We start from the raw sequence: 26,267 nt of genomic DNA on the forward strand, positions 1-26,267 counted from the left end.
AGAAGGAATCTTTGGTACTCAGATGTCGCTGTTTCCGTGGCTTCAGCTCATTCCCACGAGCCACCAGAGCCTTGCTGGTGGCCTTGAAACAGGGACAGGAGTTGGAAAAGGCCAAAACTCTTCCCTGGAGAGCTCAACCCTCACCATCTGCCTGGTACAGAGGCAGGGTCTGTGGTTGGGGCTGTCGCAGGGCTGGTGGGAACAGGTCCAAGCCGCTCCAAATGGCATCTGTCCTCTAAAAACCCCAGCAAACAGAAACACAGCACCCCGAACGCAGCCTTTCACAGGTTAAAAAAAAGGAAGAAAAAGCCTTTCAGTTCATTTTTAAGGCCGTCTTTAGCTTCAGAAAGGCACTTTGTGCATGCACACATGTAAAACGATGTGTCAGAAACAAGTGTAAGAAGATTAAAAAAAGAAATCTCCAGCGCTGAAGTTAAAGCACTTAAGGAATTGGCAGGGACTTCAAGAGCTGGTTTCTGGTCCTAATGAAGCCGGGGGAAGTGCTGCCATGGACTTCAAGGGGACCATAATTTGGCTGTAACTCAGTAGGAAGCTGACGGTGTTGATTAATAAATTGGAGACAACGTGGAGGAAAGCCACTCAGCTGCTCTCTGGCAGATGTGCTGAAGAAGAGCCTGTAAGTCACAGCGTCCAGGAAAGGAACCGGTTTCCTTTGTGTTTGCAGAAGAAGATGGGGGGGTGGGGAGGGAAATACCTTGTTTGAAATGGTAGAGCTGGTATTAAAACATCCCAGGGCTTTTCTGAGCAGCCTTCTGTTTCCAGTGAGTGGGTCATTCTTTTTTTGTTAAAAATTGTATTAGCAAATGCCAGAGCAAGCATTCCACAAATCCCCCTCTTTTTTTTTTCCTCAGCAGTAATTATTCAGTGGAAAACTTTACCGCTGGAGATTGTGGATTCTGCAGATTGTCCTCAGAGTTTGGTGCGTGCCTTTGATTACTCATTGCTGGCTTTTTGCTGGATGACTTGTGCATGAATCTCCTCTGCTCAAACTCTGACAGAGGTTAGCATGGCCTCAGGAAGCTCTTCCCAGTGCAGATACGTTTTCAGGCTGAGTTTGCAAATCACTTAAGGCTGAAAAAAACAATCCCTTTAATACCCTTTACCGGGAGTTTGCAGTTGAAAAACTTCCTGTTTGTCCCTTTTTGTTTTCTGAGCTCTCAAGTAACTTTGGTCTAGGCGAGATACTGGGAGATCTTCAGAGAAAAGGCTTCTGAGGGAAGCGAAATGTTTAAGGATAAGAAGCCTTTGACTTCACTGAAGGCTTTGGAGTGCTTTTGAAAATTTGTCTGCGATTCTTTGTGTCTCCTTCCCTATGATTTCCTTTCTTCTTTTCTTTTTGTTTGTTTATCTGCCTGCTCCATTTGATTGAAATTGCTTCCTTGCCTCCTGTTAAGTCGGAAGCTCTCCCAGAGCAGGGTGCCAAACCCATCAGACCTTCTGCTGCAGGATGGACACCAAACTCATCCTCATGGGCTGGAGATGAAACCTGGCAGGGTCTTCCTCATGCACTGCATCCCTTCTCATGCAGTGAGGTGGTGAGATGGACCCAGATGGCTCTTTATGGCACTAATGGTAGACTGGAGCATGTTTCCACATGCCAGCAAAGCCCCGGGCCACCTCTGGAAGGGAGGGCAGGGGCAGGAGCGCTGCGGCTCAGCCGTGTCAGGCTCCTTTTGAAGAATGAAGGGAATTCTTTCTCTATGTGTGCTTGCAGGTCTAAGGGCAGCCAGCCCGTGACTCAGATGTGTACCGTGAGCCTGAAATGACGTGATGAACTAACTGGTGGCCCAAAATCACGCCTGGGTTCTGTGGGTGAGTGGGAGCAACCTCAGATTTGACTGGCTTTAAAAAATCGGGCACAAAGGGTGCACAGGCACTGGGAGAGAGCTAAAAAATTCCTTGTAGGATCCGTCGGGCTGACACTCCAGTTGCACCACGTGTGCTGCCTGGGATGCCCTTTGGGATACCCCGTCACGCTCATCCCAGGGTGCAGCAGCGGGAGCAGGGCTGGGCCATCGCTGTACCCCGGGATCGGAGGGGCTGTCCCCTGGGAGCTCACGGTGATCCCCCATGCCCTGACCCGAAGGGGGATGAGGAGCCGGGAGCTGTGCTGGGCAGGGGATGAACGGAGCGGTGGGTGGAAGGGCAGTCCCGGGGGGGGGGGGGAGCCGACCCCGCCGGGTGCGGGGATGCCGCCACCCCGCCCTCCCCAGTCCCGGCGTTGGGGCCGTGTCGCCGCCCGGGCAGGGAGCCCAGCGCGGCCCCGGGGGCGGTGCCGCCGGGCCGGGCCCCGGCGGGGGGCGGCGGGGGGGCCGGGCCGCGCCGGGCGGCGGGGCGGTGCCTGGCCGGGGCGGCGGGCGGGACGCGCCGAGCGGGGCCGGGTCCAGCGGAGCGGAGCGGGCGGCGGTGGCGGCCTGGCGGAGCGGCGCGGGCCCGGCCGGGCAGGCAGGTACGGGCCGACCGGGGCGGGAGGCGGCGGCGCCGCCGCAGACAAAGAGCGGCCCCGCCGAGCGGCAGCGCGGGCTGGGGCTCGCCGGGCCTTGCGCGGTTGGGCCGGGGCCGGAGCGGGGGAGCCGGGCCGGTGTGGGAGGGCCGGGCCCCGCCGCCCTTCTCGCCCCCTCCGCCCCCCGCCCCGGGCGCGGCGGCTCCGCCCGCGCCGACCCTCCCCTCCCCTTCCCCTCGGCAGGTCGCTGCGGTGTCCGGCGCCTCTCGGGAGCAGCAGGTCGGGGTCGGGGGTCCGGCGGGGCCTGCGCGGAGCGGGACGGGGGGTCCGGCACCGAGTCCGCCTCGCCCCGCCGCCCCGAGCAGCCCCGCGAGTCCTGGGCTCCATCAGGCCTCACGGCCCCCCGTGTCTCCCCTCCTTTCCTCCCACCCGTGCGCTGTGCTTGGGGGGGGGGGGGGCTCCAGAGGAGAAGGCAAAGCTGTGCGGGGTGGCCGCGCCGCCCGGGCATCCCAGCTCGGGGTTGGTCCCCGCCGTGCCGTGGCAGGGATGCTGGCTGCCGCCGGGGCCGAGCTGCAGCAGGGGCAGCGAGGGCGTGGGGACCAAGGCCCGAAGTGTCCCCACTCCGGAGCAGCGGGAGTGGCCACAGTTAAAAATAATAAAGGATTGAGGGAGATGAGAGTGGCTGAGAGCCACACTGATGGTGCATGCCTTCCCTGTGGCACAGCTCGTCTGGTCCGTTGGAGTCTCTGTAAAGCACCTTATCACTGCCCTATCATTTGCTCGGCCACCGGGGAACTCCTGGGCCTTTCATGCACAGCTGTATTTATTTTTCCCCAAAGTCTTGTGGTTTTTTGCCTCTTCACTGCACAGGCAAGCTTTCCCCAGCTGATGGGTGCAGCCCGTGATGCCCCAGAAGCAGTGCTGCCTTGGCCACCTTTTGGCATCACCTGCAAGGCTCTGCTTCCCTTGGGGGCTGGTGCTTGCTCCCAGCACTGCAGTCTGATCCCAAAGCTGATCGCATCCCAATCCCAGAGCTCTCCCTTCCCGCAGTCCCAGCTAGCTGCCACCACAGCACACTGTGGGGCTGGTCCTCCCGCTGCCAGTGCTCGCAGGGTTGGGAAGCCAATGCCTTGCAATGCTGCTTTGTCACCGACAGCCTTGAAACAGCAGCTCTTCCTGCAGCAAAGCAGCATCTTTGTTACTTTAATCTTGAGTGTGGTTTTTACCAGGGCTGGGGGCTGATGGAGACAGGGAGGCGAGAGACCCCAGTGTCTGCTCCTCTCTGTTGTGCATGGGGACCGTGGCCGAGGAAGTCATCTTTTTCCAAATAAAACAAGCAGGACGAATTCAATAGGAAGTAAGTTCCTTGCTTCTGAGTGAACTTGCCGTGGGTGGAGAAGAAGGAAATTAAACAATAGAAAAAACGTGCGGGTCTTCATATGTCAAGGAAGCAAAGCAACCAACCTTGCTGGCCTCTGGTGGGATGGCCGAGCATCTTCCCTTGGCCTGTGTCCGTGCTCCTTTTTGGCAAGGATTGTGGAAGTACTCATGTTTCCCACCATCCCTCTGTGTCTGGGGCATCGGTGTAGGGAAGCTGGGGCCTCCTGCGTTGCCATCCTGCCAGTCCCCAAGCCATCCCACAGGGTCACCTCAACCAGCCCTGGTGTGTGCCGTGCAGCCCCCAAATTCCCCCCTTCCCACCTGGAGCTGCCAGTACAGATGCTGATGGGAAAGCTCATGCATGTGAAGCCTTTCCTGCTTTCTGCACCTTTGGAGAGCTGATGGGTCTGGTCTGGTTGTGTTTGGGTGGGAGTGGAAGACCCATCCCAGCCAAACAGACTTTTTATTACAGATGGGTTTGGGGTTTTCTTTCTCCTTTCCCTTTCCGTGCGGCGCTGTCAGGATTCGCTAACAGGACGTACTTAATGCACTGTTGGTGGTAATTTAAACAAGAAAAAAGATGCCTCACAAGTCAAAAACTTGTCTGGAGTGAAGACAGAATGATTAATATTTTTTTTCAGTGGCGTGTCATGGTGAAGTATTGCAAGGCCGAGTGTGTCCCTGCTGCAGAGTGTCACCGGCACCGCCTGCCGCTCTCTGCTGCAGGCTCTGGCTTTTATAACCAGGTTTGGCTTTTGGGGCATCACTGGGTGCCTGGGCTGGGACAGAGGGCTGTGGTCCCACCAAGCATCCCATCTCGGAGGCATGTGGCTTGGTGCTGGAGATTACGCTGCTCCTTTGGCTGTTTGTGCTCTGTGGCTTTCAAGGGGTTTTGTGGGATTGTACCTCCCTCCTAGATGTACTTTACTGAGTTGGGGTTTTATTTTTGGCTGTTGAGGTAGAGCCTGCTAGCATGAGGTTAGGGCTCCAGGCAGAGAGAGAAGCAGGATACTAAGCTTCTATGCCTTGCGATGGCTTCATGGCCACAGAGGGCCTGGGTTTCCAATCTGTCTTGTCGATGGTTCCAGCCCAGCTCCTGAAGGCATTGTAGGATCTCAGGAACCGCCTTGGCTTCCTTAAGTGTTTCCAGCTGAGGTGGTGACACCGTTTTGTGCGTTTTTACCATGTGCCATGGTCACATGTTGGCTGGTTGGTGGCTTTGGAGTCTGAGATGGGAGAAAGGAAAGCATGGTGCTGCTTTCTGCAAAACCAGCTCAAAAACCTCAGGGACTGTGACAACTCCATGCCCAAGTGCCTACAGGAGATGATGCCTCCTGCATCCCCCTGCTCCGCTTCCGTGCCCAGGTGTGGGGGAGCAGGGCAGCCCTCCTGCTGGGACCTCTGGAAGGGCTCGGTGAATCACACAGCGTGGACGTGGGGAGAGGGCAGCCTGTAGCTTATGATTCATGTTGTTTTCCTGCACAAGCCACCGACTGTAATGGCAGAGCTTGCATAAGAGAAATCAATATCGAGCCGTAAACCCCGCACGTGACTGCTGGGTGGTGAGGGGGCTGGGGTTGCCACTGCCTCGGTCACCATGTCCTCCCCAAAAGCAGCAAGGACCTTGCTGCAGCTCTCTTCCCAGGGAAGGGGTCAAGATTGCCAGTGCTGCCTTCAGGTGGCATGAGCCTTCCTGGAAGGGTTTAGGAAGGTCAAGAGGTCTCTAAATATGGGGTACCCTGAGAGGAGCTGCCCAGGTATTTGTGCGAGGGGCACGACCAGAGCTCAGCCCTGCCACTGGTCTGGTCCAAAGCCATGGAGATGCAGATTGTTTTGCAGAGACCAAGTCTCTTGCCCAGGGGCTGTGCCCTGTTGTCCATCTTCTTTCAGGGAACCCAAAATATCTTGGGAATCTCATCACTGATGTAAAGTGGCAAGAAAAAGTGTTTTCTGTCTCCCTGAGCTTGGGCACGTTGAGGGTTGGATGTACAGTGAGAGGTGTCCCTCTCTCTTGGGACTCCACCACCCAACAGCTCTTGTCCAGAAGGATAGCAGCCCCGGGGTGTCCCTGCCCCTTGGGGCAGCCTGCTACTCCCTCAGCACTACCTCCTGTGCTTCTGCCTTGGCAGAACCCAAATGCCTTCCAGCTACTTGTCAGCAACTTACCAAGCATCTCTCTTCCTTCCCGACCACTGTCTGCTTCTTCACAGCCTTGTACAGCCCTGTGTCCCTAGAGCTTGGAGCCTGAAGCAGCATTTCTGGCTCTAAAGAAAAAGGGATGCATTAAAACCTGTTAATGGCACAGCCCTGAACTGTGGCTGCTGAACACAGTTGATGCCTGAAGCCTGAACATGCAGCTCAGGCCATTTTGTGTCTCCTCCAGCAGCCTCGGTTCATCCTTTGGCTGCGCTGGCGCAGTGCTGGGCTCGTGGATTTATGTCACAGAGTGGGATCGAGGGAGGGAGGGAAGAAGGAGGCTGAGCGTGGTACCCAGGATGGGGATGCTTTGTCTGAAGGCTGGGTGGGGACATAGGAGCTCACCTGAGTGGGGAACATCTCCAGGGAGAGAGGCCAGGAGTGGTGGGGTCCCCTGGCCCTGGCTGGCCGGTGGTGTGTTACCTCCCACTGCCTGAAGGCAGGAGTTGGTGTGCGTGGGGCAAGGGGTGCAGCACTGGGACTGGGGGCAGGTGGGACATCAGAGCTTGGTTTCTTGAGCATTTACTTTGCCTTGAGCCCCCACAGAGGAGAAGGAGAGGACAGGGGCTGATGTGGTAAACTGGAGCAGGCGAACTGAAGCAGCAGGCTGATCATGGAAACGCTGCTTACTTGGTGCAGCCTCAAACACTGATCTGGAAGCAGGGGAGGCAAGGGGCAGCTGGGGTGCCAGTGGCCCTGATACTGTGCTTGTGGGGGGCAAGGGTGGGCTTTCCTGGCAGTGTCTTAGAGGGTCAAAGCAAAAGAGATCCTGCAAGTGTCTCCTGTGATGTGCTCTGCACCCATTCCCACTCTCTGCATCTCCCTGGGCTGGTGGGCATTGCCACCTCTGGTCCTTTTTAAGGGGTGGCAAGGTTTGTGTGCAGAGGTAATGTCTTTTATTAGCTTAACAAATACCTTTAGGAAAAAACCAGATGTGCTTTTGGGCCTGAGGAATGCCTGCATGTCCAAAATGTGTCAGTTTTTCCATCTAAGTCTGTTGGTCTAATAAAAGATCTGACCTCTGCCTGGCCTGGCCGCGACCTTGGAGCGTGTCAGCGCTGGGAGCATCCCACCCATGCATCACTCACTGCCTGGCCCTTCCCAAAGCAGCTCAGAACACGCCTGTGGTCACGCCAGCGCTTACCTGCTTCCTAACTCAGTGCTGGCTGTGAGCACCCAGCCCATGGGTGTTTTGGGCTCCCAGTGGGGTCTGTCCTGGATGACCATGTGGGAAGCAGAGCTCGGCTGTGGCTCAGCAAAGCATCGGGGCATCAGGAGGGATGGATGTGGTCCAGCGGGAGCATCCTCGGGAGCCCCTTGGCAGCTGGTGCAATGCTCATGCAATGCTCCATCCTTGCAGGGATTTCTCCTGAATGCAGGTACTGTGTTCCCTGTGAACTGCTTAACAGATGCTGCTTTGCAAAAAGTGCTGTTTTGGGGCTGGGTAAGTGCTCAGCAGGGCAGCCTGTGCTCCTCAGAACAGCTGGCAGTTCTTCTGTGGTGGGATGGAGCTGCTCTCCTACCAACTTCAAATCCTCTGCAGTGGGAAGCTGGCAAGAAACCAAAGCAGCTGGCCCATCCCATGGGGGTCACAGCACAGGGGTGGGGGATCGCTGCTGCCCAGCAGCTCTCCACAACCCAGCATCACCCTCGTGTTCACTGCAGAACCACCATCTCTGCAGGGAAGTTGTGGCCAAGCAAAGTGTCAGAGGCAGCAAAAGGTGGGGTTGAGGGGTTTTCAGTTGGTGGTTTTTTGGGTAGGAGCCCTCATACAGCCTTGGCAGTGCCAGCACAAGCTGCCAGTCCAGCAAAAAAAATGATTCACCTGAAATTATTTTCTCATAGTCCTTTTTTCTTTTAAAAAATCCTTGGGATTCAGGCCCTGCTTATGCAGAAAGGCTCTTGGGTGCCTGGAGAGCCACAGGAACCCACATGGTACATTTCAAAGCAGGAAAACCCAATTCATTGAGTGGATTTTTCTTCCCCCTCCCTGTGAACCCACTTAAAATTCATGGAGAGTTTTGTCAGTAAGAACCTGTTTCAATTAACAGACAAAAGCAACTCTCCTCGTTAAGCGCCTCTTTCAATTAAGGTTTGGTAGAATTCCCCCAGCTCCTCTCAGGAGGAGTGAGGCTGTTCTGAGGATTCAAGGGCAAAAAATACCCCTGAGGAAGAGTCACCTGCTAAGGGCTTTGGCTTTTTTACTTGGGGAGGTGGTGGCCCAGCCTGAACCCTAACCTGGCTGCGGGGTGTCGGGTGTTTGATTGGGATGGGGAGCATCCTCACTGGGTGGCAGGCATGGTGGGCAGCCCAGCACAGCATCCCTGTGGCGTAGGAAAGCTAATGACTGCTGCTAATTGCTGGCCTAGTTAATAGAGGAGGTTGATTTCGTGTGGGTGTTAGGCGATGGGGAGGGAGGGGGGTTGTGTGTGGAGAGGTTCTCTTCTAGATCAGGGTGCTGGGAATAAGGTGGGTGGCAGATACCAGTGCCCAAGGCTCAGAAGTGGGGTGACCTCCCCGGGGATGTGCTTCTTTACAGCCTCACTGATGGGGTTCTGCGGTTGGGAGGTAAGGGTTAGTGGGGACAGGACGTGGGGATTAGTGGGGACAGGACGTGGGGAGTGTGGTTAAGACTTGGGGTTTGCTAGAACTGGTCTTAAAAGCCCCACTAGTCAGGCTTGCTGACTGCTCTGCCACAGAAAAAGTTTTAATCATGGACTTCCAGAAACCTCACCCAGTCTTTGGGGTTTGAGGTGGGCTTTTCACTTGTTTGGGGTTTTTTTTCCCTCCCTAAAAATTCAGGAAATACTTCCTACAATTCATCACACACCAACCCTTGCCTTTCCATCCCTCAGCAGGGAAAACACCACTTTCACTAGTGGTTTTTTTTTTTTTTTGAAGAAAACCCAAGGAAAGCGTTCCTTTTCTCTTTTCCAGTAAAACCCAAGTGCTAACAGGGCTTTCAGGGTGAAACATGGCTCTCCCAGCGCTAGGTGCTTTAGCCAAAAAGGACTTTTTTAATGTGAAACTCTTTCACCGCTTTCTCTGGGCTCATCACTCCTCTTGGTTTCTTTCCTGCAGGAGTGGGTAGGTGATGGGTAGCAAGAGTTTTATTTCCAGAGGGGAAAACACTGGTTTGGCAGCAGTAAGTCAGGTGGATGCTCCAACAACTCCCTTCTAAGTCAGGGCTTAAACAAAGCACTGAGGAAAGGAGAGAATCTTCCTGCTGAAGGGTGCAAACCATCCACCTTAGATTTACCCAAATCAGGGATGGATTTTCCCAGTATTCCCTTTATGTTTGCTCCTGTCCAGCTTGGACATGGTAGGGAGAAGCCAAACCTGCTTTGGGGTGGCTGCCTGTCCCTGCCTGCCCGGGTTGGGCTGGGGGGGGCAGCTGCCAGGGCTGTTGCTGTCCTCCTGTAACTTCGCAGGGGAAATGTGTGTGTCCTTAGGAAAACAGTGCAGGGACTGTCCCCCTGCCAGCAGCGGGGTGTTTTTCTCCCTGGCATGTTGTAACTACTGTTTGCAAAGCGCTTAAGCAACCCGTGTAATCTACCACTAATACTCCTTATCTGGCATTACAGGACCGCGCCGGCGGTGCGCGGGCGGCCTGGGCGAGAGCGGGCGGCTGGGATGAGCTCCTTTCTGCTCCTGTCTGCCCTTCCTGCTTGTTTTCCCCTCTCTGGCTGTTCTGCATCCCTCTCCCCTGCCCTATTAGTTTGCAGGCTGTCAGGAGGCAGCTGGATGTCCATAAAGCTCGTCCCCCCAGCCGTGTCTCTTTGGGTTCATCCTAAAGGCTCCCTGGAGCTTTCAGTCAATGGGGATCACCAGGAAAATCCCCAGTTTTCCAAGTGTTTTTGCCAGGCTGCTTTATGGTCCCTGTTCCATGAAAACCTCGGAGGTGGGATGAGCAGGGGCTGTGACCTGGTGCCTCCCATGCTGTGATACTGGTGTGCATTGTCGCACCCCTGTGCAACGAAGCAATGGAGTTGATCTCCTTCTGTTTGTGGCTTGGCTGGTGGATCCAGCCCTGGCTGGAGAGGAAGTGTCCAGATCTGGGGCCCCCAATACAAGAAAGATGGGGAACTGTTGGGACAGGGTTCAGAGGAGGCCACAAAGATGATCAGAGGGCTGGAGCAGCTCCCCTATGAAGAGAGGCTGAGGATGCTGGGCTTGTTCAGCCTGGAGAAGAGAAGGCTGTGGGGGGACCTCATTGCAGCCTTCCAGTACCTGAAGGGAGCAGAGAAACAGGAGGGGAATCAGCTTTTTAAAAGGGCAGGCACTGGCAGGACAAGTGGGAATGGATTGAAGCTGAAGGAGGGAAGGTTTAGATGAGATATTAGGGGGAAGTTCTTTGCAGAGAGAGTGGTGAGGTGCTGGAACTGGATGCCCCATCCCTGGAAGTGTTCAAGGCCAGGTTGGCTGGGGCCCTGGGCAACCTTGTGTAGCTCCAGGCCTGGAGGTTGGTAGCCCTGCCTGTGGCAGGAGAGTAGGAACTCTGATCCTTGGGGTCCCTCCAACCCAGACCATCCTATGGTTCTGTGATGGGGACAGGCAGTGGTCCTTTGTGCCTTGGAGTGACGTTCCCCCCATGCTGGTACTCCCAACTCTTTCCAGGTATTCCCAGTTGTGGTTTGGGTTGTTGCCAGGCAGAGTTGGAAGAAGCAGGTGTTTAAGAGGCAGGCTTATCATGCCAGTTACTTTTTTATTTTCTAAGCAGGCTCCCCTGTCCTACGCTCTGGTTGTGTCTTGAATAATATGGTGACATTAATCTCCTCTCTACGGACATGCTTAGCTCACTGGTTTTAGATCTGCAGCCCTCTAAATATTACCAGGAGAGTGAAGGGGATTCCCTCTAGAGGGAACTTAAACCTATTAATAATAATTTGTCTGACTCTTTTCCAGATAGTCCCAGTCCCCAGGGCTGCAGGGTGCTGGGTAGTGACCGCTGAGGATGCATAAGGCATGGGAGAGACAGCAGGCATGGTGGGCTGAGCACTCTCACCCTGTGGGCCACCTGGGTCCCAGCCTGGCTGAATTTAGACCTTCCAGTAGCCGTTTTGCCATCAAGTGACTGATTGGGACATGAAGTGGATGCGTTGGTGGGGCTGAGCAGTGGCTGGATGCAAGAAGGGAAGTGTTGGAGTGAGCAGAAGTGGTTGCAGATTGCTGAGCTGGAGGATGTTGCCTCTAAATTCACCTCCATCCAGGCTAAACCCCCCAGGGCTGCTTTATGTGGGGAAGTGGAGCTGTTGTGGCTGTGGCAGGGTGATTGCATGGTGGTCCTGGTGCTGTGGGCTCTCCCTGCAGCAATGGGGTGTGGGGAGCAGGGGTGACCACCTGAAGGGTGCCAGCGGGAGGGGAGTGGGCACGTCTGCCTGCGGTGTTTAGGATGTGGCCCCATCTCTGTGGGTTGAATGTTGGGGGTCTGTGAGATAATAGAGTCAGGGTCGGGGTCCTTGTCTGTGTGGTGGGGAATAGGTCTTGGGGTCTGTCTGCCAGGAAGGTGGATGTTTGCTCCCACCTCTCTAGCCCTTTCCAAAAGTGGTGCAAGGGAGACATGGCAGCCATTTCTTGCCATGTCATGCCCATGGTTTTGAGCTCATTTCCCATCCTTGGGGCCATGGGTTTGGGACAGTTGATTTACTCAATAGCCAGGACTTGTCCACTCCCTTATCTTCACTGCTGGTACCTATTGCTGGACCTATTGTATCCCCAAAAATATCAAACCCTGCTGCGGTTGTCTGCTGGGAACACCAACCCTACCCTCTCCTCTGGATCCTCCTGCACTTCCTAGCTTATATTTAATCCTCCTATTGCATCCCTGCAAAATCCCACCAGAGGTTAAAAGGAGAGCAGTACGAGCTGCTCATCCCCTCTCATCCCCTCTGGTGCCCCTCTCTCTTTCCAGGGTGCAGTGGTTCCCTGGGGAGTGTTTGTAGCTTATAACTCTGGCCAAGGGGAAACTGCAGCCCCCAATCGCATCAGGAGGGGGAATTTAGAGAAGCTTTTCAACCCTTTCCCTCCTTCCTCCTGCAGCTGCCATAATTTTGAAGTGCTGATAGTAAAGGGCTTCCCTGCCCCAGGGTCGGATCCGGCCCCGTGGGTGCTCCGGGCTCTCAGCCGCGCCAGGAAAGCTGCTCAGATGCTGATTGTGTTTGTCAGGGCGGATGGATTAAGAGCGCTGTGGCTAAGCCTCCTCAGCAAAACTCCTCTCCAGCAGAGCCTGGGCCAGGACTGTGCTCAGAAACCCACCAGAAAATGGCATTTTCCAGGGCTCTTTCTCCTGTGCTCCTTGGTGTGCGGCTGTGTCTGAGCGCCCATCTGTACCATAGGAGCTCACCAGGGCCCTGCCATGTTTCAGGGGCTTGAGGTCTGCCTGTGGGGCTTTGCCTGATGTTTCCAGCTGCTGCCTTTTAAATGACCACCATGGTTTTAAAAGGCACCTAAGCAGGTTCTAAAAATCAGGCTAAAGGGAAGATTGACCCTGGCTGTTGCCTTCCCAGCTCTCTGGTGGGGTTTCTTCAGTTTCACCATCGTGTTTCCTTTTTTGTTTTAGAAAAGCTGTTTGTCTCAAGAACATCTTCAGTGCTCTTAGACCTCAACCTGCTTCTTTCTCTGGTGTGGGGCTGTCAGCTCTCCCACCACTGCCAGGGATGGGCAGGGGTTTTCTGGGGAGTGTGCAGCCGGTGCCCACTCAAGTGGGGAAAAGCCTGAGTGGGACCACCCCCACCCCACAGCATCACCCTGAAGCTCTCAGCATGCTCCCTATGAAGGGTTTGCTCTGGCAGCAAACCGGCAGAGCAGGATTCCTGCCTGTTTTCTGCCTCAGCAGCAAGTTCGTGGGGCGGGACGCTGCCTGTCCAGGTCCCAGCTCACACCTGGCTGCTCCGGGGGTCCGGCGCTGGGCCCCTGCCCGTGCAGGCATTGCTTTGACACAGCAGCCTCCCTCCCTGGAGAGAGTCAGCTGGTGTGTGCCCCTGGAGACTTCATCTGCAAAATTTGGTCATTAAGTACCATAATTAAGAGCTCTTAGAAGAGGACAGACTGTCAAAGCCCTCTTGGAAAGGGCAGGGGATGCTGTCGTGTGGTGGGTAGTGTGAGGATAGACGTGTGGTCCTGTCTGTCAGCCACTGGGTCTGGCACTTGGCATCAGACCTGCTCTTTGTCTCTTCCCTCCTCATCGCCATGGGAATGCCATTGCCAGCACTCACTGCTCCTAAGAGAAGAGAGGAACGGAGTGGGAATGAGATGGCACGACTGGGATACTTGATAGTGCGGTCGCAGCTCTCTGTGTCCAGAGGGGTGGGACAGCAGCATTCCTGGGAGCTTCTCCTTTGGGACCTGGAGAAGTGCCCTGTGCCAAAACCCTGCTTGGGGTATTCTCCTGGGGATGTTGAAGGTACAGCCCCACCGGAGGGGAGGAAGGAGTGAGTTGGGACAGGGCCAAGGAATAACCTGTCCTGATCGTGCCTGGAGAGCATCCCTGTGCCCTGATCTATAGAACCCGGTGCTCTGCCGTGCCCGGCGCAGCCAGCAGCAGAGGTTGCTGGTGGGTGATGGAGCCAGTGGTGGAGGCTGGCTGCTGGCAGTCTGCGTAGGGCCCTGGGTGAAGCACGGCCATGCCAGCGTGGTTGGGAAGCGGGTCCTGGAGCAGAGCTCGCTGCAGGGAAGGGCAGAGATGACAGGATTACCCTGCCAAGCCCCAGCCTGTAATCCACGGTACCGTTCAGCTGGCCACGTTTAATCCCGTTACGTGCCTGGCTGATGTCTGTAGGGCGGGCGCTCGGCCACGGTGCCAGCAGGGCACAGGGACATGTCCCCAGGGAGAAGCAGGGAGCTCTGCCCCTGCCCAGCTCCGGGATGGGTACAGTACTTCATGCCACTGTGCCATGCTTTTTTCCCCTCAAACACTGGCTACATTGGTGTGTGTCCCAGCGGCTTCACCTCCCAGCAAGCAAAGCCCATCCTTTTCCTTTCTTGCTTTGCTTTTTTTTTCAAATGGGCCTTTCTTAGGGAAAGGAAAAACATTCCCAAGGTCCCTCTGGCTCCATGCGGGCGCTCCTGCCTGCCTGTCCCAGTGACCTTGGCTGGCGTCTCCCAGCTCAATCTCACACTGGCCAGCTGGCCAGCTGCCTGCATCCTCCCTGCCAGCCTGGCTGAGCCCAGGGGGCTCACACCAGTACCCCTGGCCTCAGCACAGCCTGGGCAAACAGGAGGAGCAGGGATGCGATGAGGACTTATTGGGCGGGGGGCCAAGTGCCCCCACCGTAGCACCCCAGCAGTGCTGCCATGTCCGCAGCTGGGGTACGTGCTGCGTTCCCGCCCCGGCACCATTGGGAGCTCGCGGCGCTCTCATGGCAAGCCCTGGCACGCCGGTGAGAGCGCCGAGGGATCTGCCAGGGCTGCTACGCCGACGTAAATAAGAGCAGCAGTGTTGGTACCGACGCTGGCCCTGCCCGCTCATCCCACCTCTCTCTCGCAGGGTGCCGTGCGGAGTCGGGACACCGGGGCGCCCGGGGCAGCCGCCATGCCCGCACACCCACCGCGGGCCGTGCCGAGGCCGCCCGCCACCCCCTCGCCCCGCTGAGGCCATGGGGCTGGTGCTGCTGCTGCCGCCGCTGCCGCCACCGCGGGGATTTCGGCTCAGCGAGGGGACTCTCACTGTTTCTGCCATGGTGACATGAAGCAGACAGCGAGGGACGCCGGACTGCTGGAGGGGAGAGAGCCTGCACAGGCAGCCTGCTAGTATTTTAATTTATAAGTAGCGTTCAGTTTTATTTTAACTTTTGGGTTGGTTTTGTTTTGACTTTAAATTTGGGTTGGTTGGTTGCTTCTACCCCTCCCCGGGGCTCACGAGGGGAGGGGGCGGGCAGGGGAGAGGGGCCCCACCTTGCCCCGCGGATGCAAGGATGACTGTGCTGGCCAGGGCCCAGCGGTGTATCCGGCAGCTCTCTCTGCAGGTGGTGCTGCTCCTGCTCTTCGTGTTCTGTGTGCTCAGTGTTTTCATCTACGCCTATTGTTTATATGGGTGGAAAAGGGGCTTGGAGCCCTCTGGGGACGTGGCTGGGCCAGACTGTGATGAGCCCAAGGTCGCCCCTTCCCGTTTGCTGCCGCTGAAGACCCTCAAGGTGGCCGACTCTTCCCGTACGGACCCCTTGGTGCTGGTCTTCGTGGAGAGCCTCTACTCCCAGCTGGGACAGGAGATTGTGGCCATTTTGGAGTCGAGTCGCTTCAAATACAGGACAGAGATCGCCCCGGGGAAGGGGGACATGCCCACGCTGACCGACAAGGACCGGGGACGCTTTGCACTCATCATCTATGAGAACATCCTCAAGTATGTCAACCTGGATGCCTGGAACCGGGAACTGCTGGACAAGTACTGCGTGGAGTATGGCGTGGGCATCATCGGCTTCTTCAAGGTACGGGGGTGCACAGGGTGAGCTGGGACCCCATGTCCAGGCCAGGCTTGAGCAGGAGGCTCGGATCCCACTGTCCTGGTGCCCTTTGCCCTCCACTTGCTTTCTGCAAGCAGCCCTGGTTGGTGGCCCACAGCCTGGCATGGGGCACCAGGCTTCTGGCAGAGGGCACCATCTTAGCCCTCTCCCTGTGGAAGGGCTGTGCACCCCCCAGGTGTTTTGGGGGTACAAACACGCCTCTGGGATATGTCTGGTCACCTTTAGCATCCTGTCGCCCAGCAGTGGCCCTTGCTAGGGTTTGCCAAAAGCATGAGCAGGTATTGCTCAGTGGTCCCTGCCTTTCTCCTGCCCAGAGCTCACAACCCCAGGAGGCTTTTTGGATGTGAGCAGCATTGCTCTGTGAAGGGGATGAGGGCATCCTGTGCTTGGGAGAGGAAGGGAGGGACAGCTGTCCCCCAGATCTCTAGGGATGGTGTACCACCTACACGCTCGCTGTGTCCATCAGCATCCCATCTCCTCTAGCCCCCATTTCCCCCCATGCAGGCCAATGAGAACAGCCTGCTGAGCGCCCAGCTGAAGGGCTTCCCCCTCTTCCTCCACTCCAACCTGGCGCTGAAGGACTGCAGCATCAACCCCAAGTCGCCCCTGCTGTACATCACGCGCCCCAGCGAGGTGGAGAAGGGTGTGCTGCCTGGGGAGGACTGGACCGTCTTCCAGTCCAACCACTCCACCTATGAGCCCGTTCTCCTGGCCAAGACCAGGTCGGCTGAGTCCATCCCACACATGAGCGTGGACGCGGCGCTGCACACCACCGTGATGCAGGACCTGGGCCTCCATGATGGCATCCAGAGGGTGCTTTTTGGCAACAACCTCAACTTCTGGCTGCACAAACTGGTCTTCGTGGACTCTGTCTCCTTCCTGACGGGCAAGAGGCTCTCCCTGCCCCTCGACCGCTACATCCTGGTGGACATCGACGACATCTTTGTGGGCAAGGAGGGCACACGCATGAAGGTGGAAGATGTCAAGGTGAGACTGTGGTGTCCTGGCTGGGTGGGCAGGGGATGCGTGGGGCCAGATGCTTGTACCTGCTCTGGGATGCACCAGGGATGAGTTTTCCTGCCCCCAGAGCATCCCCTGCCCCCTGGGAGCCCCCCTGTGAAGCAGGGACCTCACCCTGGCATGGCAGCCATCCCTGTGGCAGCGTGCTGAGGGTATCTTGCTTTCTCTCCCCTCTCCCAGGCACTGTTTGACACGCAGAATGAGCTGCGCACCCACATCCCAAACTTCACCTTCAACCTGGGATACTCAGGGAAATTCTTCCACACGGGTGAGGAGGGCGAGGGCATCGGGTTGTGTGTTGGTGCCATATGGCTGGTGTTGGGGACGAAACTGATGCTCAAAGAGCTGAAGCTGGCACTGCAGGAGGGTCCTTGGGCATCCCACCCTGCATCCCAAATCACCCAGACAGGCTCCCTCTGCCCCAGCTGCTCATGCCCTGTGATGATGGCAAGTGTTGTGCCCACAGGTACTGATGCCGAAGATGAAGGTGACGATCTACTGCTGTCCTATGTGAGGGAGTTCTGGTGGTTCCCCCACATGTGGAGCCACATGCAGCCTCACCTCTTCCACAACCAGTCAGTTCTGGCAGAGCAGATGACCTTAAACAAGAAATTTGCTGTTGTGAGTAAGATGCTGCCTACAGGGATGCTCGTGCTGGTGGGAGGATGGGAGAAGGGGGGAAGAAAAGAATTCCCTGGGGACCTAGGTGATGTGGAGTCACATTCCCCATGTTGCAGCTGGGTGGGTAAATCTGTTGTTCTGCTAGTGCTTGGAGTGAAAGAAGTTACCTGCACCAGCCAAGGTGCTGCTGTGGCTGCCAGCTGCCCCCCTGCCTCGTGAAGGGGACACACAGTTTGTGCACTGCCTGGCCAGGGGTTGCTGAGGTCAAACCCAGCATGGGGAGATGTGCAGTTCCACCCTGGGGTGTGTGGGGTTCCAATTTGTGGCTCTGCAGGAGGAAGCAGCTGCTTGAGTTGCTGGGTGCTGGGTTTTCACTGAGCCCAGGGCTGGTGCTCAGCCTGGCAGGGTATGTGCTGGGCAGTGATGTGGGATCCTGGGGCTGTGGCTCTGTGCCAGGAGGCTGATGGAAACTCCCTCTGCAGGCAGAGCTTTGGGGGATGTGCTGGGTTCATAGAGGCAGGCTGACCTTCAGCTTGGTAACAGCTTGTCTGTTCTCTCAGCCTGCCCTTTGTCTGCCCTGCATAAAGCCAGCATTGAGACTTCTTCATGCTGTGATCCACTGGTGTGCTCATGGCTGTAAAGCCAGACCCAGAAATAATAGTTTGGTCCTGTGGCTTAAGAGAGGGATCTTCAGGGTAACTTCAATTAATTGTCTGATACTTAGAAATGCCTAATTAGAGAGAGAGCAGAAAATCCCAGCATGGGATGGGCAGTTGTCCAGCTCAGACTTTCCAGGATGTTTTATATCTACCAGTTTACAGTCCAGTGTGGATGTGTCACCTCGTTCTCCACAGAGAAGCTTTGCTGCTGTTGTTTTGTTGGTGACAGCAGAAATGTCAGGGATGAGGATGGTCCACGTGAAGCAGAGGAGCAAATGTCCACCCAGCACAGGTTCCCTTGGGATAGCCCTGGTTAGGATAGGACGTGCAGGCACAGTCCTGCCCTGGTTGCTCTCCAAAGGCACGAACTGACCTGGGAATGGGCAGTCCCTTAGCTTGGGATGTAGTGGCTTTGGGGTCGGTCACCTACTCCCTGCTCTCTTCTCTTCTCTGCAGGAGCATGGCATCCCCACTGACATGGGGTATGCTGTGGCCCCGCACCACTCGGGCGTGTACCCTGTCCACGTGCAGCTGTATGAAGCTTGGAAGCAGGTTTGGTCCATCAGAGTGACAAGCACAGAGGAGTACCCACACCTGAAACCCGCTCGCTATCGCCGCGGCTTCGTCCACAACGGCATCATGGTAGGGGCCAGGCTTTATCTGTGGTGCTTCTCTCCTCTGCCTCCCTCACCAACACCCAGCAGGTGGTTCCTGGGCGGTTTGGATGGTTTGATTTGGGGGGGTCTGTGCCCTCTGCTCATCCTGCACAGGGGAAGGTCATGTGAAGACAGATTTTGTCTTCTCCATCTGTCCACCTCCATGCCTTGTGGGCATCAGGATTCAAGTCAAAGGTGGTTGAAGGGCCCGAGAGCCAGTACTGACCTCTGAGGTGTTGAGGACCCTCTTGTTGTTTGGGAGGAGGAAGGGGACCCAGCCCTGGGTGCTCCTTCCATGTTTTTTCTCCTTCCCCAGGTACTGCCCCGGCAAACCTGCGGCCTCTTCACACACACCATCTTCTACAACGAGTACCCTGGTGGCTCCAGCGAGCTGGACAAAATCATCAACGGGGGGGAACTGTTCCTGACCGTGCTCCTCAACCCCGTGAGTACTGCTGTCTGGGACAGACACAGACAAAGTGTCTCTTGCAGAACCATCCCCTGGTGCCACTATGGGCAATGTCCTCAGCCTCCTTGGCCAGGGCAGGAGCTGTTTGTGTGGAGTGGCTGCTGGGTGAGGCTCTGCTGACCCCTGTTCTCTCATCTCCATCTCAGATCAGCATCTTCATGACCCATCTGTCCAATTATGGCAACGACCGCCTGGGCTTGTACACCTTCAAGCACCTGGTCCGCTTCCTCAACTCCTGGACCAATCTGAAGCTGCAGACACTGCCACCCGTGCAGCTGGCACAGAAATACTTCCAGATCTTCTCTGAGGAGAAGGACCCACTGTGGCAGGTACCCCTCATGCCCAGAGTGGGGGGGAATAGGAGGGATTTTGCCTCTCTGGTTCTGGGGACGGTGCCAGGAAGCAGTTTGCTCCATAGAGCTGGAAATAACCCCAGCCTTTGCCCTGCCCAGGGAGCAGCGTGATCTCCCTGCACATCTGCTCAGGCTGGAGGGGGCTGAGCAGAGGCACACAGTGCCACCCAGGCTGCCCTGTCTCTGATTGTCCCCTCTGGCATCTCAGGATCCCTGTGAAGACAAGCGTCACAAAGACATTTGGTCCAAAGAAAAGACCTGTGACCGATTCCCAAAGCTTCTCATCATTGGGCCTCAAAAAACAGGTACTTCCCTTGACCCTCAGTGCTGTGAGCATGTGGGGAGGCTTCCCAGGCCCCCCTCAGTCCTCTTGCCCTGAGGCAGAGCTCGGGGGGAGGTTCAGCCCAAGTCAGCTCTCACTTTCTGTCTGTCTGAAGGAACGACCGCTCTTTATCTCTTCTTGGGGATGCACCCAGACCTGAGCAGCAACTACCCCAGCTCAGAGACCTTTGAGGAGATACAGTTCTTCAACGGACACAACTATCACAAGGGCATCGACTGGTGGGTCTCCCCATCACTGGGCCTGAGCTGGGAGTGCTAGTTCCTTCAAGAACCAGGACAGCAGTGCTGTGGGGTTTCCCCTCGGCCTCACAGCCTCTGGTTTCTTAGCAGAGGGCACCTGGGTGCTGCAGGGTGGGACAAATCCTGCGTGGGCTCTGCCCTTTGCAAGGGGGTGCTTGTGCCACCACCAGCTCTGGCTGGTTGTCAGTTTGCCTCACTGCTGAGGTCTGTGGTGCAGCCAGCATTGGCAGTCGTCACTGCTGTGCTGCCTTCAGACCATCACACCACTGTGGCTTGTCCCTGAGGTGTCCTGAAGGCAAAGGCCACTTGCTGGACCTCAGAAGTGCCCTTGGCAGAAGCCATGTGCATGTGTGTGCATCTGCTACCCGCTGTTTTCAGGGTCTGCCTGGGTGAAGCCTGACTCTCCAAGCAGGTTGGAGGTAGTTGTGGAGCCCCAGGCAGGATGTCAGACCTGGGGGGACCCTGCAGCGTTAGCACAGATTGTCTGAGATGTCACCTGCAAGGGGGGGCGGTGCTGGGGACATCTTGTGGTGCCCATTTGCGTGCCTCACGCTGTGCCTCCCCCAGGTACATGGAGTTCTTCCCCATCCCCTCCAACACCACCTCTGACTTCTACTTTGAGAAAAGTGCCAACTACTTTGACTCAGAAGTGGCTCCTCGGCGAGCTGCAGCCCTACTCTCCAAGGCCAAAGTCATCACCATCCTCATCAACCCTGCAGACAGAGCCTACTCCTGGTATCAGGTGAGCTGCCTTCTCTGCCCCTCCCCTTGGCTTGGGCAGTGGGCCAGGGGCTTTTCTCCCTCACCTTGGTTTGGGAGGTGGGGTGGCTGCGGGCGCTGCCGCTTTTTGGCTGAACAAGATGCGCGAGGGCAGCAGGTGGTGTCCCAGGAGCTGCGGTGCCTCGTGGGCAGCCCAGGATTTGGTTTGCCCCAGGAACAAACCTGCCTTGCTCATGCCTGACAGCACCAGCGAGCTCACGATGACCCGGTGGCCCTGAAGTACACCTTCCACGAGGTGATCACAGCAGGACTCGAGGCTGCGCCCAAGCTCCGGACCCTGCAGAACCGCTGCCTGGTGCCAGGCTGGTATGCCACCCACATCGAGCGCTGGCTCAACAGCTACCACGCCAACCAGGTAGGGATGGGAGCACCCCCCCTCCTACAGTGGCAGCACCCCTTGCCTGAGAGAGGATGAACAGGGAAGAAAGCTGGGGTCCCAAACCATCTGCGAGGCTGCTCCTGTGGGAGCTGCTTTTCTTATACTTGAAGAGCTGTGGGGACAAAAGTACTTGGGGAAGGTGCAGGGTGCAGGAAGGAAACCCTCATTAGTGCTGTGGGTGATGCACAGAGATCTCCTCGTGCCCACTGTGAGCAGGTAGGACCTTCTGCCCTGCCAAAGCTGTGCTGAAAGAGGGCTGTGGGGTGGAGCACAGTGGGTGGGTCAGCAGGGCACACACCGCTCCCCTGCTGCTCCCAGCCACAGACGCTGCAGTGCTGCCCTGCCTGGTGTCACCATGATGGGACAGAAATAACAGGCAGAGCTGCCTGCAGTTCGGGCTGCCCACATGGACCGTGGGGGGTGGGTGCCAGCCCTGCCGTGATGTGCACAGTGGGGTGCTGCAGGCAGTGTATGGGCTTCGCCCCTGAATGATTTTTCCACTCTCATTTAACCTTATGAAGTCTATTAATTGTCTGCTTCTGGCATAATTGCTGTGATGCAATCCTGGCTAGCTGTGGCTTGGGCAGCCCTGAGCAGAAGCTCTGATGTTGTGCTGGATGGATCCTGGCCATGGTTTTTATTTGCATTTAATTTTCCAGCCCCCAGTGTCAGTGCCCACGGGGGCACATGAGCGTTCACAAGGGGACACTGCCTGGGCTGCTGGCAGGTTTGGCTCCAAGGTGGCAAAAGGTGTGCCAGAGGCAGCGGGGTGCCCTGGAGAGCAGGACTGGGAGCCAGCAGCTCCTCACTGCCATTACTCCTTGCAGATCCTGGTCCTGGATGGCAAGCTGCTCCGAACAGAACCCGCCAAAGTGATGGAGACAGTCCAGAAATTCCTTGGTGTGACCAACTTCATCGATTATCACAAGACCCTGGCGTGAGTCCTTCCCTGAGCTGCTCCTTCCCCCACCCTGCCGCTGCTCCGGTGCAGCAGGGTGTCCCTGGGGACACCCCTCACTGTCCCAGGGCAGCCTCCAGCCAGGGAGCTCAGCGCAGAGCTGCTGCTGGCTTTGGGGAGACCTGATCTCATCAGAGGCCAGAGTAGCTGCTCCTTGTTGCTGCGACCTGCCCTGGGATCGCTGCAATCAGAAATCACCTTCACCAGCCACCCCACCCTGCTTTGCTGGGCTTATCCAGGCACCGTGGTGTCATCCTGTGCAGCCCAGGAGCAGCTCTGGGCTGTGGAGTTCAGAGCTGTGTTCCCTCCAGAACCCTGGCTCCTCTGGGGCTGTTCAGCCTTGAGAGAAGAAGCCTGAGAGGGGATCTGATCAGTGCTTATCAATATCTGATGTGTGGGACACGGGGAAATGCCCAGCCTCTTCTCAGTGTCTGTGGGGACAGGAGAAGGGGCGATGGCCTCAAGTTGGAGCACAAGGAGTTCCACACCAACATGTGTAAGAACTTCTTCCCAGTGAGGGTCCCAGAGCCCTGGGACAGGCTGCCCAGGGGGGTGTGGAGTCTCCTTCTCTGGAGATATTCAAGACCTATGCAACCTGTCCTAGGGAACCTGCTCTGGCAGAGGGGTTGGACTCAATGATCTCTGGAGGTCCCTTCCAACCCCTACAGTTCTGTGATTCCTTGGGCACTTGCTGCAGAAAGCAGCTTTTCCTGCTTCCCAGGTGACACCTTGCTGTGAGCCTGCCAGACATTCAGACCCACCATAGGAAGCAGGAGACTCCAGAACTCCAAGACAAATTCTTATTCACCTCTGTGCTGCTCTAACTTGGGTGCTCTGAGTCTGCTCCCAGGTGTTGGGGGCTCTTGAAGGCATCCAGGCCTGAGAGCACAGCAGAAGGTAATAGTGAAACACAGGTAGAGCCCTGTTCTCCCTCAGGGTGATGTGGTGATGATCCAACCTTGTCAGGATGCTTACTACGTGGCTGGACAGGGAACCTGTTGTACAAGGGGGTTGATAGTGAGGTGTTAGCTGGGCTGTGAGGTAAAAAGAGGTGGGGAAGTGCCCCCATGCAGGGCTGGGCTTGTTGGGCAGCGTGCTGAGCTGTGGCAGGCATGGAGGAGCAAGAGGGCTGAGGCAGAGCTCTCCCTTCACAGGTTTGATCCCAAGAAAGGATTCTGGTGTCAGCTTCTGGATGGAGGGAAGACGAAATGCTTGGGCAAGAGCAAAGGGAGGAAGTACCCTGAGATGGACTCGGATGTGAGTATGCAAAAAAGCCCTCCCAGGGCGGTCCTGAGCAGGGCTAGGGGGACTCGTGCTGGGGTGGTGGGCTCAGGGCTGGTCCCCCTGACCCCCCTGTCTCTCCTTCCCCCGCTGCAGTCACGCGCCTTCCTGCGGGACTACTACAGGGACCACAACATCGAGCTCTCCAAGCTCCTGTACAAAATGGGGCAGTCGCTGCCCACCTGGCTGCGGGAGGAGCTGCAGAGCACCAGGTAGCTGCTGCCCACCACCCACCCAGCAATACCCAAGGGGGGGCTGACCCGACCCCTGCACCTGGTGGGACCTTCCTCAGCAATACCCCGCTGCCGCCTCAGAGGGGACCCCCAGGAGTGGACGGCTGTGCCCGAGGTTTCCAGAGCAGTGACCTGATTTTGCCATCCCCACACTGCCACCTCTCCTCCTACCCTACACCCCTTCCTTTTGGTTTATTTTTTTCTTTCCTTTTTACATCCTGGGCCTGTCAGTGAGGTCCCTTCCCACCCTGCTCCACCCTGGAAGGGGGAAGTGGCACAAATTCCCCCCTTTCCCTGCCCAAAATGGGCCCCAAGTCCCCTGGGACTGAGGGTCGTGGCAGTGCTGTCACTCACTGCCTGGTCTGAGGGTGGAGGAGCCGCTCTGAGCTTCGCTGGAGGTGACATTGCTGAGCTGGAGCAGAGGGATGGAGCTGTTGGGAGACACAACGCACACAGGGACCCAGACCCACTCCTGCCATCAGCCCCGCAGCAGGAAGCAGGAGTTTGCTGGAGTTGCCTTCTTGGAAGAGCTACGAACAAGGCGGATTCTTCTTGCAGAGACTCGGGCACGATTTCTCCTGTCATCTCTGTTTCCAACCTCCTCAACCTCTGCCCCCTCCGTGGGCAGCACAGTGGGACTGGGGGGGGCAGGAGAAGGGACTGGTGTGCTGGCCCTGGTGTGCTGGCCCTGGCACAGTCCCGTGTGCACCCTCCCAAGCCCCCCCTTGCAATCTTGTACACGTGTGGTGTTTCCTGTGGTAAGCCCGAGCAGCACCCAGCATCCCCTGGTCCAGGGGAGAGGGTGGACGTTGCCATAACGGCGGTTGGAAGGATCTGAGAACTTCAAACCTCTTGAATATTAAAAACAAAAGTATTTTAATAATGGGGGGGGGGGTGGGGAGGGTGGGGGGAGGGTTCGTTTGGTTCCCGTTTTGCAGGGGGTGGTTTTTCTTTGGTGCCACAATTTGTACCTAAACCCCGAGGGTTTTACGTGGTCTCTTTGGCTGTTACACGTGACGTGGATGAAGGTCAGTGGGGAAACGGGACAATTGCCCAGCCAGAGATGTGTCCTTACACCCGTGGTGCCCTACAGAGCTCTGCCTCTCCTGCACCCCATCGTGTCCCCCAGGGTTTGCTGCCTGGGTGGGCAAACTAGACTGAGCCATCGTGGATTTAGGGGGTGGGGGCACAAATTGCCCCTCGGATGGAGCTGTGCTGCAGGGTGCAGGGTGGCAGTGGCTGCCACTGGCACTGGATGCAGTACCTAGAATGCTGCCCTCCCCTCTGGAGCTGGTCCAGGGCAGTGGTGGGGGGGCAACGCAGTGTTTCCCCCTGGTGACATTGGCAGTGGGGGTTCCCACCCCATTATTCTTGCAGGAGCTCCCCAGCCCTCCGTGGGGTTGCGCTGGGAGAGAGAGAAGCTCCTGGGTGCTGGTGTGAGGTCTTGTTGAACCAACCAACTGCTAATAAACTGGGGGCTCTGGTTTTACTTGCTGGTGGTTGCCTGTTTCCCTTCCCTGGCAGGATTCAGCCCTCACCCTGTTGTGGGGGTTCCCATTGACCTCCAGGGATTTTTGGGCCCCTCTTTTGTGGGGATTCGGGGAGGGTGGGGTGTTCCTGGGAGCAGCCCTCCATGCACGAGGTGGCAGCATCCATCTAGTCCTGGATCCGGCTGCACTGCACAGCCGCCCGCGGCCTCCTGTTCCTGGGATGGGACCCGCAGCTGGCTGGGGCAGCACCGCCAGCCCCCTTAGCCCTGGGGCAGGGGTTTGGGGAGGGGCTGGAGGGATCCCCCCCTCTTGCCATCTACCCCCAGCCCGATTACCCGTGTCCTGCCACAGGAGCCTGCCTGCCCGTCTGCTGCCTCCCCGCTGCCTCCTGCAGCTCGGCCCCAGCACAGGGAGGAAACGAAGATGGAGACTAATTAATCCCAGCCGCCTGCCTTTGAACCTGTCGGAGTGACAAACGATGTGTGGTGCTGCAGGAGCCGCCGGATGGACGGAGGAGAGGGGCTGCGAGGGGAGAGCCAGGGGCTGCAAGGGGCGGAGAGCCGGGGGCTGCCTGCCCACAGCCCCGGGGCTGCCAGCCCCGGCAAGCAGGCTTCATTTTTGGCCATGCTGGAGCAGAGCCAGGCCATCCCCCCAGTGCCCATTGCCCACCGTTCACTTCTCAGTGTTCCCGAACTCAGGAGGACAAGCCCCCAGTGTCCCTGCCCAGCCCTGGGTGATGTGCAGGCTGCCTGCCCCCCCCCCCCCCCCCCCAACTCCCAGACTCGGCCCTGGGCTGCCCCAGGTGGGACCAGCTGCTGCCCAGCTTAGCCCCGAGGTAATTTGTTGTTAATTAATGAGGTCAGGAGCACAGCTCAGCCCTATGCCATGGCCCCGGGGTGCCTGGGAGGATGAGGATGAGGAAGGCTCTGTCCTCCCATGGCCAGAGAAGAGCTGTGGGGGAGGAAGGTTCCGATCCCCTCGTGCATGACCCACCTTGGCACCAGAGATGTTTTTGAGCTTCTGCTGAAAATGTGCAAACACGGCAAAATCCGTGCTGGGCTGGGGAAGGACCAGGGGCTGGGCAGCTGTGGGGGCAGTGAGAGCCCCTGCCAGCATCCATGCTTAGGGCTTAAACCCCCCTGTGCCCCTGGGCTGGTCCCTGTCCCCAGCCAGGGGCTGCCGGGGCTGTCCCCAGTGTGGCCTCATCCTGCAACCTCTCGCTGGGGACCCCCAGGCAGCCCCTACCTGGCTCTGAGCCCCTGGCCACTGCAGGGGGGGCTGGATTGGG

The 26,267-nt window shown here is 57.3% G+C and overlaps 1 protein-coding gene across 1 annotated transcript; it reads left to right on the forward strand.

Annotated features, from left to right (window-relative positions):
- Nucleotides 1-14,952: 14,952 nt before the first annotated feature.
- Nucleotides 14,953-24,336, forward strand: NDST1 (N-deacetylase and N-sulfotransferase 1; the record flags this gene model as incomplete). Its single annotated transcript, XM_084268593.1, has 14 exons — nt 14,953-15,462; nt 16,003-16,485; nt 16,699-16,786; nt 16,985-17,139; nt 18,255-18,440; nt 18,771-18,899; nt 19,070-19,252; nt 19,485-19,581; nt 19,714-19,837; nt 20,426-20,600; nt 20,823-20,993; nt 21,845-21,954; nt 23,130-23,232; nt 23,353-24,336. The coding sequence occupies 14 exons, from the start codon at nt 14,953-14,955 to the stop codon at nt 23,470-23,472; spliced, it is 2,634 nt and encodes an 877-aa protein (XP_084124719.1). The 3' UTR covers nt 23,473-24,336.
- Between the last annotated feature and the right edge of the window lie 1,931 nt (nt 24,337-26,267).

Source organism: Gallinula chloropus (assembly GCF_964237585.1).
Source record: "Gallinula chloropus genome assembly, chromosome: 10".
In the NCBI taxonomy this organism is placed as follows: domain Eukaryota; kingdom Metazoa; phylum Chordata; class Aves; order Gruiformes; family Rallidae; genus Gallinula; species Gallinula chloropus.